The sequence below is a fragment of the Doryrhamphus excisus genome, linkage group LG3 (assembly GCF_037039965.1).
Source record: "Doryrhamphus excisus strain RoL-2023G ecotype Guam linkage group LG3, RoL_Dexc_Guam_v1.1, whole genome shotgun sequence".
Classification (NCBI taxonomy): Eukaryota; Metazoa; Chordata; class Actinopteri; order Syngnathiformes; family Syngnathidae; genus Doryrhamphus; species Doryrhamphus excisus.
In genome coordinates this window covers 4,762,951-4,788,077 of record NC_136359.1, presented here as the reverse complement: position 1 = coordinate 4,788,077, position 25,127 = coordinate 4,762,951, and the positions used below count along the sequence as shown (strand labels likewise).

Here is a 25,127-nt window from a genome sequence, read left to right as displayed (position 1 = left end):
TTCTTCCTTAACCCGGTCCAGCTGTGTGGTTCCGACTGACGCAACAACCCCCCCCTCCCCAGTATCTCTGCAGACGAGCGCTATAATAAATCCAGTACACTTAGGCCAGTCTGTGTCACGGTCAATGAGGGCTGCATGGAGACACCAGGCAGCTGTCACTGTCTGCCATGACGGTGCTCCGCTTTACATCCCGCTCGTATTAATTGCTTTGGAAGAAGCCCTCAAAGCATAGCAGATGCCTAATTGACTATGACGAGAATGGGGTGCCTAATGTGCCGTATTCTATCTTCTCTGGCTTTTTTTACGTCATCTGACCGTTACGGTTGGACACCCAGGTTTGCGAAATATAAGTTGCTATTAGACTCCATTGAAAACCAACAAAAAATCATCTGTACCCTGGCAGAGGTTTGAGTTTTTTTTTTTGTTTCAGTCCAAAAAAAATATTTTCAGATATGACATAAGCAGGGTTAAAAGATTAGCCTGATTTAAAGTCAATTTCTGCAAATATTCCTTATTTACACATCACAAAGTTCCACTTAGTTTGAGTTTTATGATCTTTTAAATGAAGTTTTTAACATTAGAGCCCTCTGAACATGAAATAACACCCCTATAGTCACAATTAGACATAATCAGACATTACAGGAACATTACTGACACCAGTGTTGGACTCTGCGTCTACTACGAACAGTATGATTCATGAATTAATCTATTTTTAAAAAAATAGGGTGAAGGTGAGAAATTGGAATGATTGAGGTAATTACAGTTCCAACCAGATATTTTTTTTTTTTTTGCTTCAGTCCCAAAAAAATATTTTCAGACATGACATAAGTAGGATTAAAAGATTAGCCTGATTTAAAGTCAATTTCTGCAAGTATTCCTTATTTACACATCACAAAGTTCCACTTAGTTTGAGTTTTATGATCTTTTAAATGCAGTTTTTAACATTAGAGCCCTCTGAACATGAAATAACACCCCTATAGTCACAATTAGACATAATCAGACATTACAGGAACATTACTGACACCAGTGTTGGACTCTGCGTCTACTACGAACAGTATGATTCATGAATTAATCTTAATTAATGATGAATTAATTAATGAATTAATGATTCATGAGGTAATTACAGTTCTAACCAGAGATTTTTTTCCTAAAGGGAAAAAAGAGGCATCAATTAAAGTGATGGTTATGTATAAATACCTCTACCAAGTACAAACATGGAACACTTGGATGAAAGAACAAAAGTAAAAGGAGAGAGTGGGGGGGGGGGGGGGGGGGCGCTCCTGGAAGTAATAGTTTTCCTACTATTGATTTCATTAGTGCTTGTGAATGCTCCTGACATTGCAGACTGATTGCATGCTGTGAATGTAATTTGTTATTGTGTGTGAAACACACATCGAAAAAAAAAAACAAACAAAAACATGTCAAGTAAAAGAGGCTTAAAAGGCCCAAACAAGAGTTCAATAACAGATGGGGAAAAAAAAACAAACTCTTGAACGGGTGCCTATTAAGATAAGAAAGCCATTAAAGACACATTAGTATTGTAAATTGCACTAATGATGATATTTGATCATATTTTGCATACGTTTGCCGACTCTCAGCGGATTCAAGGTAGCGCCTCGGGCCAGAAGCAGGTAAACAAAAACCTACATGTACTTTTATAACTATCAAAGCATGAATATTTGAATACGAGATGAGTAAAGAGAGTGAAAATCCACAGTGGAAAATGAAGAACTACAGTTTTATTTATTTTTTTATTTTTTCCCAAAGAGTGCTAATGTCAGATAATAATGAGGGAAAGGAGGAATGTATTAAAGCAGATGGATATTACATTGGTGTTAAATAACTCAAATGTTTATTCATCTGCAGGTTTTATTAAAACGTGTCTGCTTCTTTTGCATTTTCCTCGTAATTGACGCAATGGTGATACAACTCTGCAACCAAAACAATAGCAATTCTACCATCCATCACACCATGATTGTGTGTTATGTATGTGACTGTGTGACTAATAATTTGGCACAAGTCGTGCGTCTGCAATAATATGCGTGTTGTCTATAGTGGTCACCATGCATGACTATTTAAGGCGAGTGTGCCTTTTAGTATCTCTCTCGTATGTTTGTGTTTATGTTTTTGCAGCTGGCCCGATAAGACTTTAAGAGGAATGATCTCATGTCTTGCACGGCTCCTGCGCCGATACACATCTCAGACCACTTAGCAGGAGCATAAGGTCCTCACCGTGTGAAACGTTCAACATACAAGACATGCCAGAGCGGCTTTTTTTTTTTTACCATATTTGGCCATGTTGGGCTTTGCAGTGCCTTTCACGGTATGGATGCTTCCTCCGGCCATTTGCTTCTTTTCATGTACATTACATGGTCGACATATGCTGAACATATTGCTCTGACACACAGCTGCAGATATCTACTGGAGAGACGTTGTTTATCATTGAGGGGTGATGCTTGTCATTGAGGGGTAATGCTTGTCATTGAGGGGTGATGCTTGTCATTGAGGTGTCATTGCTCATCATTGAGGTGTCATTGCTCGTCATTGAGGGTTGATGCTTGTCATTGAGGGGTGATGCCTGTCATTGAGGGGGGATTCTTGTCAATGAGCAGTGATACTTGTCATTGAGGGGTGGTGCTTGTCATTGAGGGGTGATGCTTGTCATTGAGGTGTCATTGCTTGTCATTGAGGTGTCATTGCTCGACATTGAGGGTTGATGCTTGTCATTGAGGGGTGATGCTTGTCATTGAGGGGTGATGCCTGTCATTGAGGGGTGATGCCTGTCATTGAGGGGTGATTCTTGTGAATGAGCAGTGATACTTGTCATTGAGGGGTGATGCTTGTCATTGAGGGGTGATGCTTGTCATTGAGGGGTGATTCTTGTCAATGAGCGGTGATACTTGTCATTGAGGGGTGATGCTTGTCATTGAGGGGTGATGCTTGTCATTGAGGTGTCATTGCTTGTCATTGAGGGTTGATGCTTGTCATTGAGAGATAATGCTTGTCATTGAGGGGTGATGCTTGTCAATGAGCAGTGATGCTTGTCATTGAGAGGTGATGCTTGTCATTGAGGTGTCATTGCTTGTCCTTGAGTCCTTGGATTCCCTATTTGGCCATGTTAGGCTTTGCGGTGCCTTTCACGGTATGGATGCTTCCTCCGGCCATTTGCTTTTTTTCATGTACATTACATGGTCGACATATGCTGAATCCACACCCATACACTGTAGACGACTTTGGCTTATGATGACCTAGAAATGAATTTCTTGTGCAAATGTATGTGGAAAATGTGTCCCTGTCATATCAAGGACATTTGATTTGTGTTTTCTGTGTTCTGAATTCTGTGATGTATTGAATCATTAAATGACTTATTTGGAGCAGGTCCTTTAATAGCACATATATACAGATCTATATAGGATTTCTGATTTTTGCAGTAGCTCATTAAAACAGCAGGGGTTCTTGTCATATAGAGGATCTGTGATGTGTTTTAGCAGCAGGTCCTTAGAAACAGCAGAGCTGCCCTGTCACATAGACTAACTTTTAGCTAGCAGTAGCTTTGTGATGCAGCAGACAGTATTCACTTTGCAGTACATGCGTTATGACAACCATTGTCAGTTACACTCCAAGATGACCGCCCGCCACTGATGAAGTCATTCTCAATGGATGTTCTTGGTATTTATGGCTGGTGTTCCTGCAGGTGTTTTGAAGCGAAGCGCCACGAGCTTGGGGATAAATGGGGGGTTTTGTGCCCCGCTGCAATATTTACTAGGTGCAATAAATCGAACCTGGATATTGTTGGGTTACAGCCATTCATTATTGATGACAGCATTCAGGCAAGACGTTTATGAGCTGGGCTGTGAGTGTCTGTAATTCACTCTGTCAGGGGATGGGGAAATAGGGGAGAGGAGAGAAACAAGTGGAGGATTGACGGTTGTGGGGAGGAAGGGGAAAATGGTGCAGAAAGCGATTGAAAGACAAAGGGAATTTTGCATCAATTCCTCCGCCTGTTCCCTATTCCACCCGGCTCTTTCTGGGGCTATCATGTTTCCTTTAGCGATCAATAATTTATAGCTGTCACTCCAGAGCAATGAGCCTCCCAGCGCTGAATGACAGATGAGGGTGGCAGCATACATAAGGGCAAAGTGAAAAGCAAGCGAGTGGGATAAGCAACGGTAGCGAAGAAACGCTCCGATGTGACACCAAACGCGAAAGAGTGGGAGAGCAGTTCTCTGCAGATAATGAAATTATGCTGCGAAAAACACCTCGCCATTTTCCCCGTCCTCTCAGAGAAGTAATTAGAGAACAGGCAGAGCGAGTGTCAGCCTGGTGACATCAAAGTGGAGGCAGCCTACTCACTTTTGGTTATTTTTGTCCTGTTGGTTTACCTAAGCTGTGTTTATAGCTGCCAGCCCGTTGCATGCCACCACCATTGGCCGAGATAAGGACACACACCAAAGACACTCTGTGTGTGTGTGTGTGTGTGTGTGTGTGTGCGCAATAATAGCTGAAGGTATGTGTTTTTTGTACAGAAAGGCTATGGAAACTGGATGACTGGTGGAATGATAATATAATACCATAAAAATTAATTTTCCATTTAACATTTTCCAGTGGTCATTATTTTTTTACACATTTATTTTATTTTTATTTGTATTGCTATTTTTTTATGATTTTTGTACCTCGTTATTTAAGTAATTTTTATTTGTATTTTTTTGCAGTGTTATTGAATTTTTTTGGACTTTTATTTTACATTTGTATCGCTGTTTTTTTATGATTTTTGTACCTTGTTATTTAAGTAATTTTTATTCGTATTTTTTTGCACTGTTATTGACATTTTTTACACTTTTATTTTACTTTTGTATTGCTATTATTTCTGATTTCTGTACCTTGTTATTTAAGTAATTTTTATTTGTATTTTTTTGCACTGTTATTGAATTTTTTTACACTTTTATTTTACATTTGTATTGCTATTTTTATGATTTTGGTACCCTATTATTTTAGTAATTTTTATTTCACTGTTATTGATTTTTATTTTACATTTGTATGATTATTTTTTAGGATTTTTGTACCTTAAGTATTTTTTATTTGTATTTTTTTACACTTTAATTTTACATTTGTATTGCTATTTTTATATGATTTTTGTACCTTGGTATTTAAGTATTTTTTATTTGTATTTTTTTGCACTGTTATTGAATTTTTTTTTACACTTTTATTTTACATTTGTATTGCTATTTTTATATGATTTTTGTACCTTGTTATTTAAGTATTTTTTATTTGTATTTTTTTGCACTGTTATTGAATTTTTCTACACTTTAAATTTACATTTGTATTGCTATTTTTAATGACTTTGTACCTTATTATTTAAGTAATTTTTACTTGTATTTTTTGCAGTGTTATTGATTTTTTTTACACTTTTATTTTACATTTGTATTGCTTTTTTTATGATTTTTGTACCTTGTTATTTAAGTATTTTTATTCGTATTTTTTTGCACTGTTATTAAATTTTTGTTACACTTTTATGTTACATTTATTGCTATTTTTTATGATTTTTGTACCTTGTTATTTAAGTAATTTTTATTTGTATTTTTTGCATTATTATTTTTTTATTCATGTTTAAAATTTGTTGTTTAAACAACTTTTATTCTTTTTATATTTTGATTGAAGTCATTTTATTGTTGTTTTTTTATAATTTTAACCCCTCCTGCTAGCTTGATGTTGTTCTTCTCAGATTTTGGATCCGCATTTGCAATAAAAGTGTAATAATTAGATTATGTTCAGCCGCAGAATCCTCATCGTTTCTCTTCAATTGCCGTTGTTCGCTTGCATGAGAAGACTCGATCACGGTGACATAGCAAACTTTTGCAAGCATTCTCATCTTTTTGTTTTTCCCCTCCACAGTGCGAGACGACGACGACTTCCTCAGCCTGAGCGAGCTTCCCGAAACCTTTCCGTCAGATCCACCGGAGCCCTTGCCGCACTTCCTGTTTGAGCCCGAGGAAGGCTACATCGTCAAGAACAAGCCCGTCAACCTCTACTGCAAAGCCACTCCCGCCACTCAGATTTACTTCAAGTGTAACAGTGAGTGGGTTCACCAGAAGGACCACACTGTGGAGGAACGCGTAGACGAGAACTCGGGTAAGAAATGTCAGATACAGATTGATAGTTGTGGCAAACTCAATGAGTTGTGGTCAGGATGCTTTGGAAGACATTAGACCGGGGTGTCCAGACTGTGACCTCCACCGAGGGCCAAATATAAAAATGAAAGGATGCAAGGGCCAATTTGATGTTTTTTAAAGCATGATAAAACATTAAAAATAGAAAAAAATATTACTTCTCAGCTTTGTGACATAGGTAAAAAAAGTACTATATTATTAGTATCAACTTCACTCTTTGCTCTTTTGTTGTTGTTTTTTTTACATTTTTCAAATAATCAACTTTTTTCTTGCATAATTTTCATATGTCGTAATATTATATTGTGACTTTATTTTCATAATATTTGGACTTTATTCCCATAATATAGTTGTACTTTTTTTAAATATTTTTTTTAGATTTTTTATTTGTATTTTTTTTACTTTTTCTCCAACCTATGTTTCTTGATAATTCATTCATTCATTCATTCATTTTCTACCGCTCAGCCTTACGAGGGTCGCAGGGGGGTGCTGGAGCCTATCCCAGCTGTCTTTGGGCGAGAGGTGGGGTACACCCTGGACTGGTGGCCAGCATGTTTTTGGAATGTGGGAGGAAACATTCGCAAACTAGAGAGCTAGCGACCTAAACGGTAGCCTTCAAGTTATTTCCTTTAAACTTAAATAACCAAAAACTTACCACTTCCACACGGATAGGGAGGATAACTATTAACAGTTATTTAACCTTTAACATGAACATTAATCAAACGTAATAATTTTTTCTGGGTACATGATACCATACAGCATCCATATCAAACTTACGCGGGCCGCACTAACATTAAACTTTCATATCAAGGCGGGGGCCTCAAACTAGTGTCCTGCGGGCCACATTTGGCCCGCGGGCCGTGTGTTTGAGACCCCTGTGTTTGTGTTTAGTAGTAGTTTTTTATAATTTTTTTGTCTTTGGCGATAGAGGCCTGTGAGTGGCTGGCCACCAGTCCAGTGTGTACCCCGCCTCTTGCCCCAAGACAGCTGGGATAGGCTCCAGCAACCCCCGCGACCCTCGTGAGGAAAAGCGGTATCAAATGAATGAACAGCGATAGAGGCAAGGAAAAACCCGTCTCAAGTGACAAGCGTCCCCGGCTTGTCTCCGGATGTGTTAACGTCTGAAAGTCGTCAGGTTAAAGCCATTATTCAGACGTAGTATGGCTGCCACAGTCCCAGCGCTGCTCCGCCGCCTTCACGGGGAGGCTTTAATCGCGTCTGCGCTGACATGTTGGAGCGCTGCCAACGTTGTGTACAACAACAACAACAACAGCACGACGCTATCAGGGATTAAACGGCGACCTCCATGTTGGGAGGACTTTTTTTTGCTGTGTAAGCGTGTGGCTTATGCACATGTGTATTATTTGGCGAGACAGGAAGTATGGCGCAGCTTGATGTTTCCACTGATTCAGCTCTCAGACGCACCAGAAAGCTAGGAAGAATGTTCTAGTTGGTGTTTAGAGGGTTGTTGCGTCTCAGTATGATTTAAAGAGGGACAAAACTATGTGCTATAGTAGACACTTACAGTTGCAGTAGATCATCATCTGGTCTCTTAGCTTCTTCCCTCCTTGTTTGCACACTTCATCGTCAGGATTTGCTGTATTGTTGTTAGTGGGTACATTCTATTTATTTATGAGACACGAGCCACTGCAGGAAGTACTCTGTCCAGAAAAAAAAAACATCTTATTTTTGTGTAATATGTTTTATTTTCTCTGATTATAGCTACCATATTGGATAACACAACGTAAATGTGACTATAGGGTTGTTATTTCATGTCTAGAGGACTCTAATAATGTTAAAATCGGTATTTAGAAGACTGTAAACAATGCCCTAAATACAAAAATATTCATTTTTATTAATATTGAATCCGGGGCGGTCTAGTGGTTAGCGCGCAGACCTCACAGCTAGGAGACCAGGGTTCAATTCCACCCTCGGCTATCTCTGTGTGGAGTTTGCATGTCCTCCCCGTTTTCTCCGGGTACTCCGGTTTCCTCCCACATTCCAAAAACATGCTAGGTTAATTAGCGACTCCAAATTGTCCATAGGTATGAATGTGAGTGTGAATGGTTGTTTGTCTATATGTGCCCTGTGATTGGCTGGCCACCAGTCCAGGGTGTACCCCGCCTCTCGCCTGAAGACAGCTGGGACAGGCTCCAGCAACCCTTGCGACCCTCGTGAGGAAAAAGCGGTAGAAAATGAATGAATGAATAATATTGAATCCTACTTGCGGGAAAGTCGCTTACCTCAGTCGGGTCTGGAACCCATCAACCAGACTCCTCAGGAGCGATTGGAAGTGTAGCCAATCACAGTGGAGTGGGCGTGCTTTGTAGGCAAGCCGAGTTGTGTAATAAATTAAAACAGACCGTTTTGCTGGGAAGCAGGAAATCCAAGGGGAATACAGCTGGAATAGCTGCAGATTCTGGAAGACCTAGATATTAGTATATTAGTTATTGTGTGGAATTGCTCTTTTGGAGTCTACAACTCAATACAAAGGGCCGAAAATGACCATAATAGGTCCCTTTAAGACACAAATAAGACTCAACAGCAAAAATGTAAAAATCAAGAATTTATAAGAAAAAAGTTTTAAGCTAATGAGAAAGTCATAATTTTAATAGAATAACATCATAATATGGGCTGCACGGCGGCCGAGCACAGCTAGTTCGATTCCACCCTCGGCCAGCATGTTCTCTCCGTGCATGCGTGGGTTTTCTCCGAGTACTCCGGTTTCCTCCAACATTCCAAAAACATGCTAGGTTAATTAGCGACTCCAAATTGTCCATAGGTATGAATGTGAGTGTGAATGGTTGTTTGTCTATATGTGCCCTGTGATTGGCTGGTCACCAGTCCAGGGTGTACCCCGCCTCTCGCCCGAAGACAGCTGGGAAAGGCTCCAGTTCCCCCCTCCCTGCGACCCTCCTTAGGATAATCGGTAGAAAATGAATGAATGAATGAACATCATAATATTATTAGGAAAAATAACATCATTTTAGTTGCATAAAATATGTTTTTAAAAATGAAAAATTATTTAATTATAAGATTAGGTTTTGGAAAATATTATAATATTATAGGAATGAACACATAATATAACAAGACATTTTTTTTAATAGAATAGAGTTCAAAATTGGAAAGAAAAAGCAATAGAAGCGTAAAAAAGGTATAATTTCATAAGAATAAAGTCAAAATATTAAGAGAAAAAAGTCGTAATGTAATGCAATTTTACTGGAATAAACTTGTACTATTATGAGGATAACAATACCTGGGGGATGGAGTTAAAATATTAAAGATAAAAATACATTTTTAAAAGTTTTAATTAAAAAAGTAAATTGAGTTGTCATTTTTGGACAGTTAAATTTGGGGAAAAGTTATAATATTGTGGGAATAAAGTCACAATACTTCATTATGAAAATAAAATGTACAAATTTAAGAAGAAAATTGTGTGTGTGGGGGGGGGGTATTTATTTACCTACGGTCTAAATAAAGCACGAGAGACAGCTCTATGTAGCACACTTCCACAATCATAAACATGTAGCACCCCCTCCTTAGGATAATCGGTAGAAAATCAATGAATGAATGAACATCATAATATTATTAGGAAAAATAACATCATTTTAATAGCATAAAATTGAAATATTAAAGAAGAAATATGTTTTTAAAAATGAAAATTATTTAATTATAAGATTAGGTTTTGGAAAATATTATAATATTATGGGAATAAACACATAATATAACAAGACATGTTTTTAATAGAATAAAGTTCAAAATAGGATAGAAAAAAATGTGTAAAAAAGTGTAAAAAATGTATAATTTTATAAGAATAAAGTCAAAATATTAAGAGAAAAAAGTCGTAATGTAATGCAATTTTACTGGAATAAACTTGTACTATTATGAGGATAACAATACCTGGGGGATGGAGTTAAAATATTAAAGATAAAAATACATTTTTAAACGTTTTAATTAAAAAAGTAAATCGAGTTGTCATTTTTGGACAGTTAAGTTTGGGGAAAAGTTATAATATTGTGGGAATAAAGTCATAATACTGCATTATGAAAATAAAATGTACAAATTTAAGAAGAAAATTGTGTGTGTGTATGGGGGGGGGGTTTATTTACCAACGGTCTAAATAAAGCACAAGAGACAGCTCTATGTAGCACACTTCCACAATCATAAACATGTCTCAAAATGAGAATTGTCAATCAAAATTGAGCTTTGTTATGTTTATAGAGCGTATTGTATCATAATAGATGGAGCAGCTGTACCTAATGTTGTGTACATTGACTCATCTTAATTGCCCATCTTATTATGCGGCTCTAATAGAGACGTCAGGATGTGTCCAAAGCAGGAATAATAATATCGGGAAGGCAGCCAGCTTGCACTAATCATTGCTGCCGTCTTTTGTCTCCTATCGTTTCTTTTTTTTTTTTTTTTTTTTTACCTTCTCGTCATCATCATCTTCAGCATTCATTACGGACTTCATGGGCACCTGCTCTTCTCGCTCATTTGCTAACCGTCAGCTCCCAGACAGCAACATCATGGAGGAAAACATTTTGTCTAATTAGGGACCTGTGGATTCCACCAAAGACAACTTCTGCTTGACTTTATTGACCTGCTTAAATAAATTAATTCGTTTTTCCATTACACTCACATGATATAAGCATCAAGCCAAGCTAAAAAAAACAAAAAAAACCATGGATTTATTTCAATGTTTTCAGTGAAAGATGCTTCAATTCATTTTTAATTCATTTACTGCAAAGCAATCATGATGTCACGTTAATAAAAAATGGATTAGCTGCACGCCACATAGCACTCGGGGGACACTTAAGCTCGCCAGTACATCCTGATCATTCTAAATGCGTTATATATAGACATATTAATATTTGGTCATTGGGTACACCTACACTGGCTGGCGACATCCAGTGCAAAAATTCCATCCTTTCAAAGCTAATAATGTTCTGTTTTGATTGACAATATCATTGTAAAACAGGTATTTATTTATGTCAGGGTGTCCAAATTGTGGCGCTGGGGCCAATTATGGTCCACAACTGTTTTTCTATTGTCTTTCGGCACAATCTAAAGAAAAATACAATTACTGTGTATAAGCCACTACTAAAGGTTTAGGGGCCTCGGTCTTTACAAGACGACAATATTGACAAAATAAAGTCATATTTTGAGAAAAATAGCATAACGCTGAAATATTACTATTTCTAATAGTAATATACTAATTCTAATAGATAACTAATAAATATTATTATTAAGACTGAAACATGCTATTTTTCAGAAAGTCATAATATTGTGAGAAAAAACAAAAAATACACTGGTCATTAAAAAAAATATATATATATATATGTATATATATATATATATACTCTGTCATATACAGGAAGTAGAAAAAGTTATTTTAATAGAATGCTTTGTAAGATGCATTTCTTCATTTTTGAATAAAAAAATGTCTCGACATATCACATGGGTTGATTTCAACACATGTAAAAGTGGCCGTCGTTGGAAAAAGTTTGGACCCCCCGGTTTATATAAATTATAGGTGACAGTATTATAAATTAGTGATAGTATATTAACAATATGATGTGTCGCAAGGTTAGTTTCTGAGCCTTGCTGAAGAGCATTGCAGCGATAGGTTTTAACAAGGATACAAAAACGCTACAGTACAGCAGAGCGCCGGGATGAAACGGCAAAGTCAAGAGAGTGAAATACTGTACGAGTCAGAGTGACGTAATAATTAATCATTAAAATTCAAAGAAAGGTTGGTAATGGTTTTATTTCATTTGAACATGCATCAGATTACAATTGAATGCATCACATAATCAGTTCCCAGTTCCACATGTCCAAAAGGAGTAGGAAAAAGCAAAGCTTATTAAATCCTACCCCTCCATCTGGTACTTTTACAATCAGTAACTGTTACATTTGTTCACTTCCTGCTTTCCTAATACAGTTTAAGGTTTTTTTTATTTTATTTTATTTTATTTTATTTTTGTCCTGTACCGAAGTACGAGGTGATATGACCATCCAATGACATAATGGGTACCATAGTAAGTGTCAATATAGTGATATATATAGCACATCATGACTGGTTCAAGACTCTTCATCCTTGTATTTAGCAAACATCAACTGCTTGTATTGTTTCTTGAATTGGCTCATCGTTGTGCATTGTTTGAGGGTCTTACTCAATCCATCCCATAGTTTGATTCCACATACTGAAATGCTATGGCTTTTTAACGTAGTCCTAGCATATAAGTGTTTCAAATGTACTTTTCCCTGAGATCATATTTCACCTCTCTTGTAGAGAAGTACTGGATGACATTTTTAGCTAATTGGTTATTTTTAGCCTTATGCATTATTTTAGCTGTTTGAAGATGAACTATATCAGCAAGTTGAAGTATTTGTGATTTTAGAAATAAGGAGTTAGTATGTTCTCTGTAGGCGGCATTATGAATTATCCTTACTGACCTTTTTTGCAGTACATTTAGTGAGTAAAGATTGCTTTTATAGTTATTAGCCCATATTTCCACACAATAAGTAAGATATGGTAGAACCAGAGAGCAATAAAGAGTGTGGAGTTATTTCTGATTGAGAACAAATTTTGCTTTGTTCAATATTGAAATATTTCTGACCACTTTATGTTGTATATTTGTAATATGAGGTTTCCAGCTCATATTTTCATCTATTGTGATCCCCAGAAATGTATTTTCCTTCACCTTTTCTTTCAATGTCTACACTGTCTATTTGTATTTGCTGGTGCGTGTCCTTTCTGCTGTTACCAAACAGTATGATTTTAGTTTTATTGAGGTTCAAGGACAATCTATTATCATCAAACCATCTTTTTAGTGTGACCATTTCTTCTCCAGAAATAATCCACAAATAATACCAGCTTTAAGTTTTTTGTGACTTTGGAGATATCATTGATGTACAAGTTGAACAGTTTTGGTCCCAGTATTGACCCCTGGGGAACTCCGCACGTAATGTATGAACTTGCAGATGTGTATTCCCCTAGCTTTACGTATTGCTTCCTGTCAGCTAAGTAGCTTTTGACCCAGTTCAGAACTAATCCTCTTATTCCGTACCTTTCTAATTTAGTTATCAGGATGTCATTAGGTTTTTGCAGCAATACGTTTTAACAAGGATACAAAAACGCTACAGTACTGCAGAGCGCCAGGATGAAACAGCACAGTCAAGAGAGTGAAATACTGTACGTGTGAGAGTGACGTAATAATTAATCATTAAAATTCAATGAAAGGTTGGTAATGGTAATGGTTTATTTACCAAAAATGATTTTAGTTTTACTTAGGTTCAAGGACAGTCTATTATCATCAAACCAACTTTTTAGTGTGACCATTTCTTCTCTGACCTTTCTAATGATTTCGTCTGTACTCCCTCCAGAAATAATCTGCAAATAATACCAGCTTTAAGTCTTTTGTGACTTTGGAGATATTGATGTACAAGTTAAACAGTTTTGGTCTCAGTATTGACCCCTGGGGAATTCCGCACATAATATATGAACTTGCAGATGTGTATTCTACTAGCTTTACGTATTGCTTTCTGTCAGCTAAGTAGCTTTTGACCCAGTTCAGAACTAATTGTCACAATCTGCATCTTTGCCCGTGTGACGGTTTTGTGTTTCTTCTTGTCTACCTCTGTTCCTAGTTCATGCCCTTATTTTGTATTCACTTCCTCTGTTACTCTGTTCTGTTTTCCATTGATTTCAATTATCTACCGCACCTGTTTCCTATTTTGTGTTGCCTATTTAGTTCAGGTGCGCGCTCCCTTCGTTGTCGTTGTCGGTTGCAGCAATACGTTTTAACAAGGGTACAAAAACGCTACAGTACTGCAGAGTGCCAGGATGAAACAGAACAGTCAAGAGAGTGAAATACTGCAATCGTAAGGTTTCTCTTAGGTTTGAAGAGAAATAGAGAAAAAAATGTGAACCTGGGACATTTTAAGAAAAATATTGGATGATTTGACTCAAAACATCTTCAGCAGGTTAGGGATTATAGCGCCCCCTGTCTTTGTGAAAGGGTGTGTTGCGACCCCTTGAACATCTCCATTAGCATCCAAGTGGACTAATGGCATATTGTATCCTCTCATACTTACTTTGTCTCCATTAGTCACCGTGTGAATTATTAGCTTCGACCTGCATCTTCTCACACACACACACACACACATGGAGGAGTGTTGGCTGAGGTGATTTGTGACCTCCTTTCCTCCTTTGCTGCCATCGCATTTATTGATTTCTTCTCATCTTTACCTTCTACTCGCCCTCTCTTTCTCTTTGTCCCGTCCTGCTAATGTTTCTCTTCCTGCCATCACTCGCCTCCTTGCCTTTTACATCTTTTGGCCCAGTCCTTTTTCCCCTACTCCTTCTTATATCTTACCATTGCTACAATTTATGTTATTAACTACTATCAGGATTTATAGGGCCCCCCCATTAGTGTGTGGGACGGAGATGTTGTTTCATGTTGTGACGGATGAATGCATTTTTGTGTGTTGAGGAATGTCTTGGTTGACTTTGTATTGGGACGCAAACGTGTACACGTATAAAAAAAAACATCACTTTCAGACATGTTTTTTTTCGACCTTCTCATAAAAATGTATTCATAGACGTAGTACTTCATAGCATTTACCAAACTAACATACCCTTACAAAAATAGTACTAGCTTTTTAGTGTCAAGGTTGCACTTTGATGCACGAACCCACAACACGCTCATATAGGGAAAGAAATGTTGACGCCTCGTGTGTGTGTGATTGATGGAAATGTTTATGACAGTATCTGCTCATCTTGATTTTACTTTTACCCCCCCCCCCCACACAACCCACATCTACGTATATCTTTCCTCAAACTTCACCGAGCTGACAGCGAGTGAGCTCTCTTGATGCGAACTTCTGTCACGCTACAGAGACCCTCAATTCCATCCTTGTCTCCTCGTAGCGACGCTTCACGTCCTACATCCAAATGCAATAAGACGCAATGCAACACGAGGTGGCACTTTTGTTGAAACTGCTGATAACTTAGTCCAGCAATGCTAACTTTGTGTCGGCAAAACAAAGGGGACGATTCGGGCTTCGTGTATTTGAACAACTTCTTGTTTGTTATTGTTTTGTTGTACAGTTGTGAAAAGTGTTTGCCCCCTGCCTGATTTTTTTGCATGTTTGTCACACTTAAATGTTTCAGACCATCAAACAAATTTGAATATTAGTATTAATAAATATTAGTCAATATAAATAAATATATATATATATAATAAAAATATTAAAATAAAAAAATCAATATAAATAAATGGAACAGAAAATTTGATATATATATATTTATTTTATTAAATAAAATAATATAATAATTATTTTTAATTATTATATCTTTTTATTATTTCAATTTCATAATTATAATATTATTTTATTTAATAAAAAATACTAAAATAAAATAAAAATAAATCAATATAAATAAACGGAACAGAAAATTATATATATATATATATATATATATTTATTTTATTAAAATAAAATAAAAATAAATCAATATCAATAAACAGAACAGAAAATTATATATATATAATTATATTATATATTTATATTTCTTTTATTATTTTATTAAATAAAATAATATTTATAATTATTAAAAAATAAAATAAAAATAAATCAATATAAATATACGGAACAGAAAATTCAAATTTATCAAATTTTCTGTTCCGTTTATTTATATTGATTTATTTTTATTTAAATTTTTTTATTATATATATATTTATTTATTTATTTATTTATTTATATTGACTAATATTTACTAATACTAATATTCAAATTTGTTTGATGGTCTGAAACATTTAAGTGTGACAAACATGCACTTTTAACAACTATAAAAAAATCAATTACAAACAGGAAGTTGTTAAAATACATATATATATAATAAAATAAGAATAATAAATATAAAAATAATAAAATAAAATAAAAAATAAATCAATATAAATAAACGGAACAGAAAATTTTATTTTTAAATCAAATTTATTATTATTAATGGAGAAAAAAATACAAATCTACATAGCTCTGTGTGGTAAACATGATTTCCCCCTAAAGCTACTGGTGGGGCTAACCCATAGTAGCAACAACTGCAATCAAACATTTGTAATAACTTGCAATGAGTCTCTTCCAGCGCTGTGGAGGAATTTTGGCCCACGCATCTTTGCAGAATTGTTGTCATTCAGTCACATTGCATGGTTGTCTAGCATGAAGTCCCCTTTTTAAGGCCCTGCCACAGCATCTCAGTAGGATTCAGTTCAGGACTTTGACTAGGCCACTCCAAAGCCTTCCTGGTCTTGAAGCAGCAAAACAGCACCCTGACCGTCACACTACCACCACCATATTTTGCCATTAGTATGATGTTCTTTTTCTGAAATGCGCCATATGTAATGGTTCACACACCTTCCAAAAAAAAGTTCAACTTTTGTCTCATCAGACCACAGGGTGTTTCCCAAAGGTCTTGGTCTTGGAACTCTGCCATGCAGGCAGTTTTTGCCCAGTTTTTTCTTATATAGTGGAGTCATGACCACTGACCATGCAGTTCTTTGGATGTTGTTGTGGGGCCTTTTGTGACCTCTTGTATGAGTTTTCGCTGCATTCTTGGGGTAAAATAAATAATTAGAAAGGGGCAAACACTTTTTCACCAATGAAAAAATGTAAAGAAAATGTAAAAAAAACTGGAACTGTATGGTGATCAAAGAGGACGACCACTTAATATAGAATAAGAAAACAAAGAATATCTTGAATTTTCATTCAAGAGAATAAAAAAACAGGAAGACCAAAAGAACAGATACCTTATGACCGCAGCAGAGATGCTAAATGTGTTTAGCTTTCCTGGAACGGAACAAATCTTAAATCTAATGAGGTCGACACAAACACAAAAGTCAATATACATGAAAGCATGAATGAATCCATCTTTGAAAAAATACCAAACAAAACAAAGATCCCTGAATGCACCGAATACATATATTTCATTTGATAAATAACAGAATAAAACCAACCAAAGAGAAATAAATATCAGACAAAGTGGATTTATCACTGTGGAAGGGATGATATTTAACATCAGAATAATTATGGAACAATATCTAAAATTCACGTTTGTTTCATTGATTATGAAAGAGCTCTCGAGTAAATCATGAAAGATTACTCCAAACGTTACAGACCACTACCATCAACAAAGAAATAAACATATTATACATTTATATATATATATATTATATTATGTAAATATATATTTCAAGGCTTGAAAATTTCAGAGGCTTCATTGGTGGAAAAATGTGAACAACTTAAGAGACGCAGATGATACGGTACTGCTTGTTGATAATAAAAATAACTTGCAAAACATCTTGAATATCATCAATACAATACAGGAAAAATATACGGCATGAAAATTCATGCGGGAAAAGACCAAGATCAAGACCATCCATCCATTTTCTATTATATAGAAAATGAATGGATGGATGGTTGGATTGGATAGATTGGACCCTCACTCGAGTCGCCGGTATGCTGGAGCCTATCCCAGCTGTCTTTGGGCGAGAGGCGGTGTACACCCTGGACTGGTCGAGGGAATTTCATATCAAAAATGAAATGTAGAATATCTACAGCCAAAAGGGTTTTCAGCAATATTGTTTGTAATTGGTTTAAAATACTAAAATATTATATAACATCTACTTCCTTATACATTATTTGGATCTGAAACTTGGATAATAACAAATCAACTGCAAAAATAAGGCTGTTATGTGTACGGAAATAGTCATGGTATCCTGGAAAGAAAGAAAGAAAAGCCAACAAAGAAGTACTAACAATGGCAAATCAACAAAGGAAGCTTTTAAAGGATATCACAGAAAGGAAAAAAACACGTTCTTTGTTCACAAAATAAAACCCGGCCTATTTCAAGCTCAACTCCTAGAAGGAAAAATAGAGGGAAAGAGGAAACGCAGATTGATAACATCACTGTATGGAACAAAAAATGCTATCATAACTGCCAATTAGCACGTAAAAAACGATGCCACTGCCCACCCATGACCTCCGACCTTCAGCGAGAAGATAGAACTAAATGATGATGATGATAAAACTGCATTTCGAATAAAGTTATAGAATTAAACCAAATCATATATAAAGTGTACATACAGTAAACCCAATGGTAACATGTTGAATGTATTTTATCACATTATGCTGGGCGGCACGGTGGTCTAGTGGTTAGCGCGCAGGCCTCACAGCTAGGGGACCAAGGTTCAATTCCACCCTCGGCCATCTCTGTGTGGAGTTAGCATGTTATCCCCGTGCATCCCCGTTATCCCTCCCACATTCCAAAAACATGCTAGGTTAAATGCTAGGTTAATTCCATAGGTATGAATGTGAGTGTGAATGGTTGTTTGTCTATATGTGCCCTGTGATTGGCTGGCCACCAGTCCAGGGTGTACCCCGCCTCTCACCCGAAGACAGCTGGGATAGGCTCCAGCACCCCCCGCAACCCTTGTGAGGATAAGCGGTACAAGATGAATGAATGAATGTAACTTAAACCAGGCTGCACGATGGACGAGTGGTTAGCATGCAGGCCTCACAGCTAGGAGACCCGAGTTCAATTCCACCCTTGGCCATTTCTGGGTTTTCTCTGGGTACTCCGGTTTCCTCCCACATTCCAAAAACATGCTAGGTTAATTGGCGACTCCAAATTGCCCATAGGTAGGAATGTGAGTGTGAATGGTTGTTTGTCTAAATGTGCACCAGAAAAAGCAGTACAAAATGAATGAATGAACATTATGCATTTTATTTTTCAAAATTCTTGTTACTTCCTTTTGGGCGTTGGTGTACCAACCCAGACCAGTCGTCAACCGTGTGTGCTCTCCCTTATCTTGCGGTGTGACACGCCTGCTTCTCCGTCACTTCATTTTAATCACCACAACCATTATTAGCTCTCCTGCCTGTTCCAGTCACGCATAATAATAACATTGTTTTTTTTTTATCGCTGTAATTGAAGTTGCGGGAATGAGAAAATGAAGCTGACATTGTGACAAGTATGACCTTTGGCTTCATAAAGCTCAAACTTCAGTTGCCTTTCGCCGTGAGAAATAGCGGCTTGTCATGCAGCGTGAGTGCGCCTCATCACCGGAGGCAATCACTAGCACAAAATAGTCGAGTCAATTTGCTGGACTCATGAAGCAGACATTTCAGAGGTGTCTTTCGTTGTTTTTAGAATGAATGATTTGATGCTCACATGGGTAGAAAATGACTTTTTTTATGTATTAAGTGTGTACAATCTTCACATTTTCAGCAAGTATTTTGTTATTTCCTCTCAATACTTGGATGCTTTGGAGTAGTATCTCGTCTTTATTTCACTCGGAACCTGCATTGTGAAATCCTCGGTTCCATTAATAACAACAAAACATGGAGTAAACAGCCTGAGTTGCACACACAAACTAACAAATTTCTGTCCATGGTTCTGAAATCATGGGGCCCCAACTTGGGCTTGTTATGTTAGGAAACGGCCATGTAGGCCAGTGTCCTCGTCAGTATGCCACAGTTCATTTTGGCGTCCATCGTTCCCCTCATTGAACCACGGTTCCCCAGCAGTGCCAGCACCACTCATGCAGCCCCAGATTATGTTAGAAAACGGCTATGTAGGCCAGTGTCCTCGTCAGTATGCCACAGTTCATTTTGGCGTCCATCGTTCCCCTCATTGAACCACGGTTCCCCAGCAGTGCCAGCACCACTCATGCAGCCCCAGATTATGTTAGAAAACGGCCATGTAGGCCAGTGTCCTCGTCAGTATGCCACAGTTTATTTTGGCGTCCATCGTTCCCCTCATTGAACCACGGTTCCCCAGCAGTGCCAGCAGCACTCATGCAGCCCCAGATTATGTTAGAAAACGGCTATGTAGGCCAGTGTCCTCGTCAGTGTGCCACAGTTCATTTTGGTGTCCATCGTTCTAATCATTGAACCACAGTTCCCCAGCAGTGCCAGCAGCACTCATGCAGCCCCAGATTATGTTAGAAAACGGCCATGTAGGCCAGTGTCCTCGTCAGTATGCCGCAGTTCATTTTGGCGTCCATAATTCCCCTCATTGAACCACGGTTCCCCAGCAGTGCCAGCAGCACTCATGCAGCCCCAGATTATGTTAGAAAAAGGCCATGTAGGCCAGTGTCCTCGCCAGTATGCCACAGTTCATTTTGGCGTCCATTGTTCCCCTCATTGAACCACGGTTCCCCAGCAGTGCCAGCAGCACTCATGCAGCCCCAGATTATGTTAGAAAACGGCTATGTAGGCCAGTGTCCTCGTCAGTGTGCCACAGTTCATTTTGGTGTCCATCGTTCCCCTCATTGAACCACGGTTCCCCAGCAGTGCCAGCACCACTCATGCAGCCCCAGATTATGTTAGAAAACGGCCATGTAGGCCAGTGTCCTCGTCAGTATGCCACGGTTCATTTTGGTGTCCATCATTCCCCTCATTGAACCACAGTTCCCCAGCAGTGCCAGCAGCACTCATGCAGCCCCAGATTATGTTAGAAAACGGCCATGGAGGCCAGTGTCCTCGTCAGTATGCCACAGTTCATTTTGGCGTCCATCGTTCCCCTCATTGAACCACGGTTCCCCAGCAGTGCCAGCAGCACTCATGCAGCCCCAGATTATGTTAGAAAACGGCCATGTAGGCCAGTGTCCTCGTCAGTATGCCACAGTTCATTTTGGCGTCCACCGTTCCCCTCATTGAACCACGGTTCCCCAGCAGTGCCAGCAGCACTCATGCAGCCCCAGATTATGTTAGAAAACGGCCATGTAGGCCAGTGTCCTCGTCAGTATGCCACAGTTCATTTTGGCATCCATCATTCCCCTCATTGAACCACGGTTCCCCAGCAGTGCCAGCAGCACTCATGCAGCCCCAGACTTATGACACTATCATGTTGGGCACATTACTTTAAAAAAGTAATTAGTTGTAGTTACTAGTTACTTCTCAAAAAAGTAACTTTGTACTAACTGAGTTACTCCACTGCAAAAGTAACTAGTTAGCAGTAAAAGTAACTACCCCCCCCGTAATGTACATTTCACCTCGGACATCAACGAGGTGAAGTGTCTCTACTTCTATTTGGCAAACACTGTTTGGACAAAGGAGCTGCACGTTGGATGAGTGGTTACCGTGCAGACCTCACAGCTAGGAGACCAGGGTTCAATTCCACCCTCGGCCATCTCTGTGTGAAGTTTGCTCGGCTGCCCTGCGGAGGCTCCATTTAGGAACACAGTGGTACCTCGGTTAGCGTCCGCCTCAGTTAGCACAGTTTTTGGTTAACATCCAAAATGTATGCACTTTAGAGGGTGTTGCATGAATTACATCTTGAGCATGTAAGCCCCACTCCATGTACCTTAAATGTAAAATTTATGCTAACATGTCCTGGTTTGGCTGCACGGCGGACGAGTGGTTAGTGCGCAGACCTCACAGCTAGGAGACCCGAGTTCAATCCCACCCTCGGCCATCTCTCTGTGGAGTTTGCATGTTCTCCCCGTGCATGCGTGGGTTTTCTCCGGGTACTCCGGTTTCCTCCCACATTCCAAAAACATGCTAGGTTAATTAGCGACTCCAAATTGTCTATAGGTATGAATGTGAGTGTGAATGGTTGTTTGTCTATATGTGCCCTGTGATTGGCTGGCCACAATTTTTTTTTTTTGACAATAATTGCTGTGTTGACTCATCTAAGTAAATAACCACTCTAATGTATACCCAAGTTTTCATACTGGAGTATTGTCCCATCATAAAAACGCTTATTTATATTTATGTGATGCTTTACTTCCTTTCTGACCTGCCACTTTTCCCTCTAGTGCCCTCACGCTGTCTTTTCAGCCTCAGTTCAGCTCCTCGCTGCTTCTAATCACCTCTTTTGCTGCCATTTTTGTCGCCCCCAGCCTCCCTCAGATTTTTTTTTTTTGCTACTCTTTGGCTTTTGGCACTCAATTATCTCTTGTTTTCCACCTTCCATCGTCCGTGCCATCTCTATTTGATCCCTGGCTCGCTTGCCTCGCATCCCTGTGGGTTCCTACTTAATACTACAGGCTCACTCTCGGTCCCCTTTGCCACGGCTGTTGGAACTTCCCAGCAAGAAGCGAGAAGTCAAGATTCTGTTGGGAGTCCTCGTGGAGATGATGATGATAAACCACAGAGATCCTCGCCCAAACCGTTTTTGTCCGCCCACGCCCAAGTCATCCATCCCTACTTGCCGCGTACTTTTCCCCAAAAGCCATCTTTTATCTCCTTCGGGGTTTAACTTTTCATTTGGCCTTGCACACTTCTTAATCTTTCTCTCTCGTCTGTGTACTTAACCATTCGCGTCTTATTCCTCCTCATCATTCTTTTATGCCAAAAACATTTGCTCAGCTCAACTGAAGCTTTTTTTTTTTTTTTTTTTTTACACTTTGCCTACTTTAAGAATGTACAAAATATTCCAGTTTATTTCTCACTTATCTCCAGGTCATCTTTCCTCTGCAGCCTGCCTCGATACTTGAACTGCCTTGATACTTGGTAAAGCTACTTTAAACCCGTCGTGCTTATTTCTGCTTGAATAGAATCAAGCTGAGATATTTTGGGCTTGTGCAAAGTATCAATTCTCACATTGTGTACACTAAATGCAAAATCGATTGTGAGATAATTAACTTTTCTTATCTACAATAATCCCTCGTTTATCTCGATTGATTGGTTTGACAGGATTCCTTCTTCATAAATTGAATATTTTTGTAGTTATGGCATATAAAACCTGTTAATAATTATCTATGGATGTTTTTTAACATCATTAGAGACCTCTAGACATTAAATAACATCCCTATAGCTACCTTCACACCCAAAATAAACAATTTAAGACAGAGGAGATGAACTGACAGTCACCTATTATTATGATTATACATCACCATCGGGAATTGTGACCTCTTGTAGTCTGTTAGCTAGCACGGTGTTGCTAGCCAAGAAGTAAACAGTAAGCGTAATGGATCCAGATTACAGCAAAGTACGTGTTGTCTTAATTTGACATGTTTTTTGCAGGTCTGGTGGTGAGAGAAGCCAGCATAGAAATAACAAGGCAGCAAGTGGAGGAGCTGTTTGGACCAGAAGATTACTGGTGTCAATGTGTGGCATGGAGCTCTGCTGGGACCACCAAGAGTCGCAAGGCGCACGTACGCATCGCATGTAAGTACAAGTAATATTATATACATTTCAATTAGTCGGGCTCAACGCATTACGTCAGCCTCCCCATGGGCTCTTTATCTCCCTCTGGTGGAAGAGAGCATGTCTGAGGCAGTTTTAAGATGGAAAAACAGGTACAATGTGACAGAAATTTTATAAGAGTTTCACCATTATAAAAAAAAAATCTCAATTTTAGTATATGTTTAAGGCTGCACAGTGTTCGAGTGGTTAGAATGCAGAAATCACAACAAGGATACCCGAGTTCAATCCCACCATCTCTGTGTGGAGTTTGCATGTTCTCCCCGTGCATGCGTGGGTTTTCTTCGTGTTCTCCGGTTTCCCCCCACATTTCCAAAAATATGCACATGTTGGTTATTGTGTGGAGCTGTTCTTTTGAAGTCTACAACTCAATACAAATGACCATAATAGGTCCCTTTAAGACACAAATAAGACTCAACAGCAAAAATGTAAAAATCAGAAGAAATGTTAACAGAAGTCAACAACATAACATAACATCATCATATGGGCTGCACGGCGGCCGAGCACAGCTAGGAGACCCGAGTTCGATTCCACACTCGGACATCTCTGTGTGGAGTTTGCATGTTCTCCCTGTGCATGCGTGGGTTTTCTCCGGGTACTCTGGTTTCCTCCCACATTCCAAAAACATGCACAAAAAAAACTTTTTTTGTGTTGGTTATTGTGTGGAGCTGTTCTTTTGGAGTCCACAACTCAATACAAAGGGCCGAAAATGACTATAATAAGGCCCTTTAAGACACAAATAAGACTCAACAGCAAAAATGTAAACAGAATAAAGTCAGAATTTATAAGAAAAAAGTTTTAAGCTAATGAGAAAGTCATAATTTTACAAGAATAACATTATAATATGGGCTGCACGGCGGCCGAGCACAGCTAGGAGACTCAAGTTCAATATCACTTTCGGCCATCTCTGTGTGGAGTTTGCATGTTCTCCCCGTGCATGCGTGGGTTTTCTCCGGGTACTCCGGTTTTTCCTCCCACATTCCAAAAACATGCTAGGTTAATTGCCGACTCCAAATTGAAGATACAACCCCTACTTTTGCCCCCAAAATTGCCGCCGCCATCCAAAATGGCCCACTTATTGTTTGTTTTGCAATATGGGTTCTTGAGACTTTTTGATGCGTCCTGTCATGATAAATGTCTCCACCAAGTTCTGTGACGATCGGTGAAACTGGTGGCGGGGGCAAATTGTTTTTTTTTTAATTTCAATGTACTGCTAGTGAGTCAATTTTGGAACATTATATTTGAAACCCATAAAATATAAAATTTTTCACCAGACCTGATGCACTTGCCAAATTTGGTGAGTTTTCGGGCATGTTAACTGACTACAAACAAAAATTTTGATGCTATATTTAGTTTTTGTATTTATTGCATAGTGTTCATTCATTCATTCATTCATTTTCTACCACTTTGCCTCACGAGGGTCGCGGGGTTCTGGAGCCTATCCCAGCTGTCTTTGGGCGAGAGGCGGGGTACACCCTGGACTGGTGGCCAGCCAATCACAGGGCACATATAGACAAACAACCATTCACACTCACATTCATACCTATGGACAATTTGGAGTCGCTAATTAACCTAGCATGTTTTTGGAATGTGGGAGGAAACCGGAGTACCCGGAGAAAACCCACGCATGCACGGGGAGAACATGCAAACTCCACACAGAGATGGCCGAGGGTGGAATTGAACCCTGGTCTCCTAGCTGTGAGGTCTGCGCGCTAACCACTAGTCCACCGTGCCGCCCTTTGCATAGTGTTA

General features: G+C 38.5%; 1 protein-coding gene across 3 annotated transcripts in view; it reads left to right on the top strand.

Moving 5' to 3' along the window:
- LOC131127950 (netrin receptor UNC5C) overlaps window positions 1–25,127 on the top strand; it is a 253,722-nt gene that overhangs the window by 123,874 nt on the left and 104,721 nt on the right. For all 3 annotated transcript variants that reach the window (XM_058070370.2, XM_058070371.2, XM_058070372.2), the window contains exons 2-3: window positions 5,893–6,129; window positions 23,196–23,339. In XM_058070370.2, the coding sequence (XP_057926353.2) occupies window positions 5,893–6,129; window positions 23,196–23,339 (381 nt within the window). The remainder of the gene's footprint in view (window positions 1–5,892; window positions 6,130–23,195; window positions 23,340–25,127) is intronic.